Below are 12,373 nucleotides of genomic sequence, written 5' to 3'. Positions count from 1 at the left end.
ACAACCCAATACACATATATACATACATAAATACATACATACAAAAATATATACAACGTATGTTTTATTCGATAGCAAGGTTTCGCAACACAAAAAAAAACTAGCACCAAATGTTATAAGTAAAATGTAATGCATCACATTAATGGCTTCAATAGAGTAGCTACTTGATGAGATTAAGATTTTATATAAATAGAAAAGATGATAGTTTTTATGCAAACAGTTTAATAACCAAAAGTATTTAATCTGTTTATTCAGTTATTGTTGTCAAATGTTCACTTTGGCTTTAACAGCAAATTCGGCATATACGACCAGAAAAAAAGTCTAAGTCTATTGTTAAAAGTACCAATAGAAAATGTAGAAACTCAGTTTTTAGTATTGTTTTTTCGTGTTTTTAATGTAATCTATTATATAAAATCCGTTCTGTCTGTCTATGTGTGTGTCTTCTAGGATCTCGGGCATCCTCCATCCGATTGCGCTCAAATTTGATATGTAGATACCGACGGTATCAGGGCGTGTATAAGTCTTGAAAAAATTACGAAAAATTGATTCCAGGTGAGAATGTGATAGAAAAAAGCCGTGTGAACGTGCATTTGTACGCATGTCATCTTTCAAAGGAGGCAATCTAACCGTCTCATTGGAGCAGCAAATGTTGGCAGGTTCAGCTGGCCACCTCATGGCAAACAAATGACATGCTACCAATGATCATGTGAGGTTGAGACGCATAAACTTCATGTGAATTGTAATGGAAAGCTGTGTTATACCAAATAAAAACTTTATTTCTTCTTTTGCTGGTGTCTCAAATTAGATTAAATCAGTGTTTCTCAAAGGTTGGGGGCTATGGGACGGTCGGACAATCTGGTATAAATGTTTGGCAACTCAGCACCATCCATTGGACGGGGTGGGGTGCGTTGTGCTCGTATTTATTTAAATACATCATTGGTTATTCTAATGATATATATTAGTTTTGGAACAAATAAATCTGCAATATAGGCGTAGTTTCAACATTCGGGGTGGATATGCATAGCTGATCATATTTAGCTTAAATCGTACTTTTTTTATCTATCACCCAACCCATAAAACCAACAAACTAGCGGTGTTAATTTCCTTGCTCTCCACGTTGATGATTCGGTCCTTAAATGATCCCCTTTAATCTCTATCTCTTTTTCTCTCTCACTTTCTTTCTTTCTTTCTTTCTTTCTTTCTTTCTTTTTTCTTCTTTCTTTCTTTCTTTCTTTCTTCTTTCTTTCTTTTCTCTTTCTTTCTTTTTTCTTTCTTTCTTTTCTTTTTCCTGTTCTTTCTTTTTTCTTTCTTTCTTTCTCTCTCTCTATCTTCTCTCTCTCCTCTCTTCAAGTCTCTCCTCTCTTTCTCACTCTTCCTCTCTCTCTCTCTCTCTCTCTCTCTGTATTTAGGCGTGTATGAGCGCGCGGGGGTGTTCATGTGCGCTTGCATGCGTCTGTTTCTCTGTATGTGCTATGCGTTTATGTCCCGTAACTATTCCCTGTAAAAATATTAACTGTCAAGGAAATAGTTATCAACGGAAATACATTATGGAACCTTTTCTTCCCTCCCATAGCTATTGCTGCTGCTAAAATCATTCCCCAATTACACTTCCATGAATCAGCGAATAGGGTCTTATTGTAAAATCCTACTTTTCCAACCTAGGAATACGATACGTAGTAACTAATATAGATCCTGGAGCCTAAAGAAAATAACAAAAAAATCAACGACGGAAGATTTTACATGGTCACTCAGCTGTTCCTGAATTACAGTTCAAAGAAAAAGAATAATGTTTTGTGTCGCGTAGTCATTGGTATATAATGTTTGAGAAAAACAACAATGTATTGACGGTCGGTATGCCCTTCCTGACAGTCGGAGGTTAACTTGATGGAAATCGGTGTGGGACTAAGCAAGAGTAGCAATAATGATCTTGGAGGCTATAGCAGTGCTACAGTTTAAAGTTAGTTACTAGTAAACGAAATACAGCCATTTAATTTTATTTTCTTACTCAAGCCCTCTCCTGCTCAACATTAGTTTTATTGTTTCATAGTCAATAAAATAATACTAAATTGCCCGATGACGATTTAATTGTCTATGGCTTCTCTCCACCAGTAGTCAAATTTAGGAAGCGCAACATTTTAGAAAGATAAACTTTTGCTGAGATTTTGAGAAGTCATGAGTTCAACAAAAGGTCTTGATTTTGTAACATACTGTTTCTTGTCAAAGTAAATACATATAATAAGATACCAACTATTTAAACCAAGGGAAGCATGAAGTCCTATTTAATGTTTAAAGATGGCAACTCTTTCCAGCAATTCCATAATGTGAGTTAAATAGTGTAATACTAAACATTTGAAATAAAATATATAGCATTCTATATTTTAACATGAACTTGAAATACTTTCTAAAAATCAAGTAAAATAAAATTCATTAATGTATATATGGTGAAACTTGAACTTACAATTGAACAAATGATATGAGGTACATTAAAAATCCATTCTAGTTGTCCAGCACGGGGTATCCAGCAGTTAACCCTGGGGTCATCATCTATTTCGGTATGGAGGCTGAAAAAAATTATAAAATCTTGGAAATGTTATCCAGACATGAAGCAGTAATTTAACAAACAATATCATTTTTGTTTATAATCTGTGAAATGCTGCATGAATAGATTTTTGCTTTTCGTTCATCATAGCTGTTTAAATAAGTATCAGTAATATTCTGATAATTTTAGTCTCTGACAAATATCAGTTTTGTGTCTTGAAATTATAAATGGTAAACTATTTAATTGCTATGTCTCTTATATTAAATAGACTGTTAACAAGTCCAAAAGTATTGCAGCAAATAGTTAATCTGATCACAACAGGCTGAAAACTGTAAAGGTTTTTCCCATTTCTGATGCAGATACAGTTGTTTTGAACTTACGTAGGTCGGATTACAATAGGAGATAACTAAGTACTGGGGGTTATTCAAGGACCATACTTCTGTTCAATTTGTAACTTGTTTCAAACGTAAGAACTAAACGATAACAGAACAAATAAACAGGGAAAATGTATAATTAATCTTTGCATTTCCATTATCATTGTCCGACATTTTATATTACTATTTCTAAGCCTTTATATACATAAGTCACTAGAAGGAACATTTTCTTCTCTTTGGTGATTTGTATGAAAGATTAACAATCACGTAAAACAAACATTGTTTCCAGATAGGATTATTTGTCTATGAAGGCTAACAACAATAACGACGCATAAGTATTTTAATTTTCAAGTATGTTGATGCATTGATATGCAACTTAGATACGAAGATACAACAGTTTGCTAATACAACTCGGTAGATCGTGTGAAGTCAAAAGTATTGAATTGTGGTACAAAACTGTAGATGTGTAATTTTTTTTTCAGGGTGTGACTATCACTATATATCAAGTTGAATATTTACAACAACGATTATATTATTATATTATTATTATTATTATTATTATTATTATTATTATTATTATTAGTAGTAGTAGTAGTAGTAGTAGTAGTAGTAGTAGTAGTAGTAGTAGTAGTAGTAGTAGTAGTCCTTCGTAACACGCTCTAGGTAAAAATGCACCGGAGTTTTTAGTCATCTGTCAAGTCACAAGGACCTCAGATACTACTTTCTTTAAGATGTGTGTTGTGCCCAATAAGCCAGATTTTTGCAAGACATCAATCTTGCATGGGATTTCCAGTTGCCTTAAGAAGTTTTGAAGTTTCAATGGGATTTAACCCAACACTCCGTTCACCACCGGTATTACATATAGATTACCATTTCGCTTGCCATACAGCCTTGCCATTTTCTCTTTCAATTCAGAGTACTTCGTCGTTTTTTTTCAACCTCTTTACTCACAACATTCATGATATTTGGTTAAATTTCTCGGGGTCTGGTTGGGTCCGGTGGAGAATAACTGGGACCACATGACAAGCAGTGTAGCTTGTCTCACCCAGAAATGAACCAAGAGCAGCTACCTCTGAAATGTCGGGCATATGTGTTGAATGCTTACATCGCCTCCATCTTATATTACCGTTTGACCATCGTATGTCTGATTAAAATGGAACACGCACCTTTCCGCTTTCTGCGGAAAGGTCGCGCTCCACTATTTTGGCGCTTCATTTGCTCTCAACACCCGCTGAATGGAGGGTTGGGTATTTCATGCTTTAGCAGCATTTCACCCGTCTCTACGTTCTGAGTTCAAATTCCGCCGTGGATCACTTTTGTGGGTCAATAAAATAAGTGTCAGTTGAAGACCGAGAGTCAGTGTATTCGATTAGCCCTTCCCTCAAAATTTCAAGCCTTATGTTTATAATAAAAAGGATTATTATTATCATTATGTTCCGTAATATCAACATTAGAACATTGGTTCGATTCCTATTTAACTTGTTTATTTCCTTTATATTACTAAATATTATTGACAAAAGTATGAAAGCGACACGACGTTATTCCACGTCTCAGTATCTCTAATACTTTAAGTTTATTCTTTCAAATTCCTGAGGTATTTACTCTCCACCTGAGTCAATTTCTAATCAATACAGAGATCCAGTTAATTATATGAATTGGGAAAATATTTTAACCCCTATAAATATACGCAAATACTCCCCTGTTTGTTGATGTGAAGTGGATGAGAAATAAATATACCTGCTGTACAGGACAACAGTCTATTACAGATAACTTTTTTCAGATAATCCGCTACTTCTCCTGATTTATGTAATATTATATGAGACTAGTAACCGTATTGAGCTCGCTGCCTATGAGTAAGTAAACCAATATTTGACCCATTCTAACATTTCCCCTGTACAACTATCTAAAGTATTGCGCTTATTTAACAGCTATTTTCAGAACTTTAATTTCTTATCTTGATTCTATTTTATATTTTTACCGAAATTAACCTGTTTATAGAGAAAAATTAATCAATAAAATACTTGATTTCACAATCAGTTATAAACAGATGATGTTGCCTTGAGACCTGAGGCATTATTTTCTGACTCCCTCTAATACATCTCTGTATTTTAAAAGATCTAAACGTGTTTTGCACGATTTTATGAACAAAAAAAGCTTATGACCGTGAAGTATTGTGGATGTACTGGAGATTTCTTTTAAAGTTATTTAGGTTGTTATATCTTCTTTCGCCAAGCTATATGAGTAGATGGATTTAAATCTATAAGATGAAACTAACGAAACGCTGGGACACTGGTCAATTTACAAGTACATCCGCTGCTAATATGTCAGATTCATGATAATTAGTGTAAACAATATGAACTAGTAAATGCTTTGACCAGGGGCAATCCAAACATCTTGCAGAGGATCTGATCTCACAAACTATGAGTTAATAGAATAATATAATGTCCAATTACCCTTTTAGTGTTTGCTGTGATTGTTCTAAACTAAATTGGAAAATGATGACAGTTAGTTTCCAACCTTATTTTCTTCGTTTATTCCAAATAATAGTTGTGTATCGCTTTAATCAAGAGATGTATTATCTCAGTTTCATATAAAATTGATTTCTCTCACAAAATGTATTAATCTGATATCACAAACAATATTTCTTTTCTTGTGCCATAAATCGATCGATTCTGTTCAACCTACGCAAATTACATTTTCATTTACAGATATATGTATTGAATCATTGAGAGTTACGATGTTCATGGTTTGTAGATAAGGTTCAACATACGGGAATGAAATGAAATAGTTTCGCACATTGAAATTAATAATTGAACATTTCAATTTTGATATATTTCCTTATTTAATTTCATTTAATATATTGGCTTCAAATGTTGGCTCAAGGCCAGCTATTTGATTGCCTCGACCTTGGTACTCAACTGATACTTATTCTATCGACACCCAAAAGGATGAAAGGCAAAGTCAACTTCGGCAGAATTTGAACTCACAACCTAAAGATTAAGCATTTCGCTCGGTGTGCTAAAGATTCTGCTAGCTCACCCCCTTAACTTCAATTAATGTATAGAAAACATTCTAAAATAAGTCTTATATTAATGGAGAAATAATGTATTCTGAAGGTGAAAAATTGTTCCTGATAACTCTTTATTCATTTGGTTATTTATTTATTTGTCTATAATTGGTAAACTGTCCCGGAGGAACATTTTCAAAGATTATCATGGATGTCAATTGCCACCAAGGGTATTACATTTTTCTTGCCTAAAGGACATGAACATCTCAAGTTTGTTTATAATTGCTCTAATAGTTTGTTTTCTTGAGTATCAATTTATATATTTACATATAATCTTCTGAGTTTAGAATATATTATCGTAAATATCTATTAGTGTCGTTATAATAAGATTGAATATTATTACTCATGAAGATCTGTTGATCACATTAAGTACTACATCTGTGAATCGCATGCTGCATTGTACTCAAGCTACTCAATTCAGCTAATTTGTAAATGTTTGTAGTTGACACCGCAAGGTTTGGGAGCACGCTATAACTGACGACAATCTGGATTGTTTTCTGGATTAACCTTTTATAATAGGTAAAACTTTGAAAAGAGGATTCAGAGAGGGATATTATTTAGTCTCAGAGTAACTCTAAACGATAAACAAATGGCCAAAAGCATTTCAGTGAATCCACAACACCTGTTTTTGTTTTTTTCAGACAATTATGCACATATTTTTTCATAGAGAAAAGTGTTATTTGACGGAGATTTAGTTGTTATTTGAAGAAGGTCAAGTAGAGGGTTTTATTGGTTTATCGAGAAACAACTGAGATATTTATGAATTGCTGTTTATCATCAGAACAACTCCAAACGAACATATATATTATCGAATGCCTCCCAACCATGACCATCACGTATTTCTGGATTACAGTATGCTATCTCTACCTTTCGTCTTATGACGGTTTAAAATTAAGTTAATTCCAATAGGTCAAGTGACCAAGTTGAAACTTCCTCGATGACCGGATAAGTATTTAACGCTGCACAATATTTCTAGATCTCACTTGGTTCTATATCTCTTACATTTACAAATAATAAGACTAACGACTACCGAGTAGTTCTATTCTCATCACAAATAGTAACACTTATTGATTATACACCTCTTAATATCACTGTTATAAATCTAACGGTGTATTTTCTTAATCTAGCCACGAGCTAACAAGGGAGCTCCTACAGGCTAGTCTGGTACTTTTAATTGTTTGGTCTATGGGGAAGGGAACTGCACATATCCTTCTCATATCTTCCGAGATTGGTGGGAAGGGGAAAGCCCAGGAGGTATTCTCAATTCAGTGATATGAACCAAATACTTGCAACAGAGTGGACTCCGCACACACGGACGGAGTGGTAGTTTTAAACGGGGGGGGGAGGTATATTGCGCGACAGATTAATTTTACCACTTCTTAGGACATGGTAGTATTGCAACTCAGAATGCAAAGACTTGAGTAATCGATTCCTGAAGGAGCAAAGACGAAGCCGGCCTTGGTGGGAATTGAACTTAGAACGCAAGGCATTTTGTCTAATGTTCTAACAACTCTGGTAATTTGTCAAATAATATCGACCAGGAATAGTTGCAAAATTTCTCTCAAGCCACTATTTACCATCAAGAAACGGTATGAAAAGTTGGATAATATATTATGGGTACAGACTGAAAATAAAATCAGACAGGCATGATTGAATTGTCTTCATCATAGACTTGTGTGATTATTAGCGTTCTGTTATTAAACATCAAGAACAACAGATAAATATCCAAATAAAACCAATATTAATGAAGTAGTCAGTTATAATACATTTTGTAAACATCTTGGAAAATCATTATTTCAGAATGTTTATCTCTGCAACCACCTTTGAGACCTTTCAATGTCTAAAATAAAATTTAAAAAAAAAACAGAAACATGAAAAACGCACTATGAAAAACAAAGTTCAAACAGAAACAGTTTTATGCCTTGAGGCATTTTTTATTTCCATATTTGAAATTTTCCTAAACTCCTAAACTGCAACCGTCACCAACATCTACGAATTCTACTGATATAATATCAACAATCACACGTTGATAGATATTCATATATATATATATAGACACACATACACGCATACACACACACACACACACACATATATATATATATATATATATATATTGGAAGGTAATATATATATACAGGCACATACACACAAATAAGCGTATGTATACATAAGGATATGTACATGCTTATGTAAATGGCGATACAACGTTATGCCCATTAGTAAAACATTAATCCTTTCATTTCGTCCTCACACATCACATTTCAGTTTCGTTTTTCGAAGATTAATTGTCAAGAATTCAGAGTCAAGTAATTATGTCAATATCATTAAACTTTATCGATGAATAACTAATATGATTGTAACTCTGATAATAATGTATTTTATTCAAGTCAATAATTACAGTACAGATATGTAGCAACTATACCAGATAAAAAAAATGACCTGAAGCGATGTAACCTCGGCAGCCCAGTTCCATTATCAGTTGTAGTCATTTTTTCTTCGGTTATATCATTAATTCTCTAAACTATATAAATGATACTATACTATACAAATGTTATACTTAATGTATGTAGGAAAATGATGAAAGTTTTATGCAAATGTTTTGATTTTGAAATACCAAATAATTTTACTGATAAATGTATATTTGTATGTTTGTGTGTGCGTGTATGTGTGTGTGTGTTTGTGTGTGTATTTTTAACAAGAACACAAATGGGTTTAAAATTTGAAATGTACTACAGCTATTTCTGTGGCATTTAATTGATTTAAAATAGCATTTTATTGATTTAAAATTTACTATAGCTGTTTCTCTACCATGTTCATGTAAAATTTTCAATATATATATAGACAGACAAGATAAAACCTTGAAGATGGCCTCCTCTAGGATAAACACTATGAATAAGTGATATCGTCTTCAAGGTTTTACCTGGCCTGTTTATACGGTTAAAATTTCCCCTGAGAATGGTAGATTTACGTTATGATGTAATCTATGAATGCCTAAGTTTTTAACCTCTTTGTTTTGTTCTTTTTTAAAGACTCTGTCACAGCTGGGACAAACCCTGAGTAGGTTGTGTGGTTTCTTTTGGATTTGTTACCTATATATATATATATATATATATATACATATAGGGTGGGGTATGAATGTATGTATATAAATATTGATAAAAACGGTAAGATAACAAAAGAAAGAAAGAGATCTCGATATTATGTAAATAGAGAAATTTATCTGTAAAAGTAATATGTGACAATTATTCGGTCGCCAAGATAAAACTGCGATTTCGGATGCCGAGGTGGAAATCCACGGCACCATCTCTTCAGTTATCCGACCATCGAAAAAACGCTATGAAAAATGACTGTTATACTAAGGGAAATTACTGTGTTATTGACCGCTATTAAGACAAAAGGACTATTCGAATGACCGCTAAGTAAGTTAAGTGGGGTAAAAAGTTCATAGTATTCGCGTAAGCTCCCTTGTTCATACCTACATATGTACGCTCGCACACTCACGTACGTACGCATACATTCATCCACCCTCACTAGAAAAATGTACACATCTTTACTCGCAACCTTCGCCAAATGTATATGCATATACATAACCCCCCCCACACACACACACACACACGCGCACCGTAAAATTTCATACATACGTCTACATACGCACAAGCACAAGAAAAAACAGGGTTAAGGGTAACAATACATAAAAAAAGCATAAGGGAGTATACAAAGAGTAAACCACGTCTATATACGCACATATCCTTATGCACGCACACACACACACGCCCATATACTCTTTGTATACTCCCTTATGCCTTTCATACAGTTTTTCCGATGGCCGGATAACTGAAGAGATGGTGGCGTGGATTTCCAACTCAGCATCCGAAACTCGGAGTTTTATCTTGGCTACCGAATAACTGTCACATATTACTTTTATATATATATATATATATATATATATATATATATATATATATATATATATATACATACATATACACACACATAAATATATATAACAATTAGTGGTTTTATATAAATATATAAAAATACGTAATCAACGAGAAAGAAATGGAAAACAGGACAAACAAACAAAGAGGGAGTAGAACCTTCGTGAGTTGTTGGCTGTCTATCTACTTCTCATTTCAACGACAATATTAGGATTCATGGCGGGTTAAAGTTGGAACAAAAACATGACAGTTGAGACATACAAGGAATGGAAAAAAACATGGAAGAACGGAACCACGCGGAACCATGTTCCGTGTTCAGTCCCACTGCGTGGCACCTTGAGCAAGTGTCTTCTACTATAGCATCGGGCCGACCAAAGCCTTGTGAGTGGATTTAGTAGACGGAAACTGAAAGAAGCCCGTCGTATATATGTATATATATATATATATGTGTATGTGTGTGTTTGTGTGTCTGTGTTTGTCCCCCTAGCATTGCTTGACAACCGATGCTGGTGTGTTTATGTCCCCGTTACTTAGCGGTTCGGCAAAAGAGACCGATTGAATAAGTACTGGGCTTACAAAAGAATAATTCCCGGGGTCGAGTTGCTCGATTAAAAAGGTGGTGCTCCAGCATGGCCGCAGTCAAATGACTGAAACAAGTAAAAGAGTAAAGAGTAATATATATATATATATATATATATTATATATATATATATATATATAATATATATATATATACATACATATACACACACATAAATATATATAACAATTAGTGGTTTTATATAAATATATAAAAATACGTAATCAACGAGAAAGAAATGGAAAACAGGACAAACAAACACAGAGGGAGTAGAACCTTCGTGAGTTGTTGGCTGTCTATCTACTTCTCATTTCAACGACAATATTAGGATTCATGGCGGGTTAAAGTTGGGAACAAAAACATGACAGTTGAGACATACAAGGAATGGAAAAAACATGGAAGAACGGAACCACGCGGAACCATGTTCCGTGTTCAGTCCCACTGCGTGGCACCTTGAGCAAGTGTCTTCTACTATAGCATCGGGCCGACCAAAGCCTTGTGAGTGGATTTGGTAGACGGAAACTGAAAGAAGCCCGTCGTATATATGTATATATATATATATATGTGTATGTGTGTGTTTGTGTGTCTGTGTTTGTCCCCCTAGCATTGCTTGACAACCGATGCTGGTGTGTTTATGTCCCCGTTACTTAGCGGTTCGGCAAAAGAGACCGATTGAATAAGTACTGGGCTTACAAAAGAATAATTCCCGGGGTCGAGTTGCTCGATTAAAAAGGTGGTGCTCCAGCATGGCCGCAGTCAAATGACTGAAACAAGTAAAAGAGTAAAGAGTAATATATATATATATATATATATTATATATATATATATATATATATATATATTAATTATTATCTAATCGAACGTGACACATTCATTTCCAAGTAAGTTTGTCTTCAACTTTTTGATGCGACTCTCTACTCTATAATTTTCTTCCTCCATCCTTCGCTTATTCCCTTTTTCTCTCTCTCTCTTGTTGTCACGCGTGACCATTGCCCATCTTTCTTTTCTTTATTTGACCATCTTTCTTTTCCTGCAAAGCCTTTAAAAAGAACAGACGTGATTTTGCTCTCTCTCTCTCTCTCTTCTCTCTCTCTCTCTCCTATCTTCTATCTTTTCTCTTTTCAAAGAAAATAATTTCTTCATCCCAACGTTTACTGATTTCCCCTCGTTCTGGTCTAACAGCCCACTATGTTTTTTTTTTCCATTCCTTGTATGTCTCAACTGTCATGTTTTTGTTCCCAACTTTAACCCGCCATGAATCCTAAATTTTATTTTAGAACTAATGGGAGCAACTGTTTTGAAGACTCATATTGTCGTTGAAATGAGAAGTAGATAGACAGCCAACAACTCATGAAGGTTCTCCTCCCTCTGTGTTTGTTTGTCCTGTTTTCCATTTCCTTCTCGTTGTTTACGTATTTCATATTATTTGTACCGTTGGTGATGTTCTGTACCCATATATGCATGTGTATAATAAATATATATTGTTTATTATTTATTTTATATATATATATATGTACTGCTTTTATTTATTTATTTAATATATATATATATAATATATATATATATACTGTTTATTATTATATATATATATATATATATGTACTGCTTTTATTTATTTATTTAATATATATATATATATATACTGTTTATTATTATATATATATATGTACAGGCACATAGAGGGCCTTTCGGGTATAGAACAGCATCAAACATGCACAGTCGTAATACTAATTAGAAATTATATCCTAAAGTACTCACGTGAAGATAGAACAGAAAGGAAGAGGACCAGAAGGAAGGAAATGATAGTATGAAAAGTGGAAAGATAACACAAACTGGAAACTGAAGAGAATGCTTAACATGAGCAAAAACAAA

At 33.8% G+C, this 12,373-nt stretch overlaps 1 protein-coding gene and 1 long non-coding RNA gene across 2 annotated transcripts in view; both read right to left on the bottom strand.

Annotated features, from left to right (window-relative positions):
* Positions 1-12,373, bottom strand: part of LOC115215171 (calcitonin gene-related peptide type 1 receptor-like) — a 159,047-nt gene that overhangs the window by 63,115 nt on the left and 83,559 nt on the right. Inside the window, exon 8 of the mRNA XM_029784351.2 lies at positions 2,459-2,561. Within this exon, the coding sequence (XP_029640211.1) occupies positions 2,459-2,561 (103 nt within the window). The remainder of the gene's footprint in view (positions 1-2,458; positions 2,562-12,373) is intronic.
* LOC118764502 lies at positions 1,292-2,446 on the bottom strand. Its single transcript, XR_005000314.1, has 2 exons — positions 1,371-2,446; positions 1,292-1,340 (listed from the first exon to the last, which is right to left on the bottom strand). It is a non-coding gene; the product is annotated as an uncharacterized LOC118764502 (long non-coding RNA).

Source organism: Octopus sinensis, linkage group LG8 (assembly GCF_006345805.1).
Source record: "Octopus sinensis linkage group LG8, ASM634580v1, whole genome shotgun sequence".
Classification (NCBI taxonomy): Eukaryota; Metazoa; Mollusca; class Cephalopoda; order Octopoda; family Octopodidae; genus Octopus; species Octopus sinensis.
Note: the sequence above shows the minus strand (reverse complement) of the source record. Positions and strands in the feature narration are given on the sequence as shown.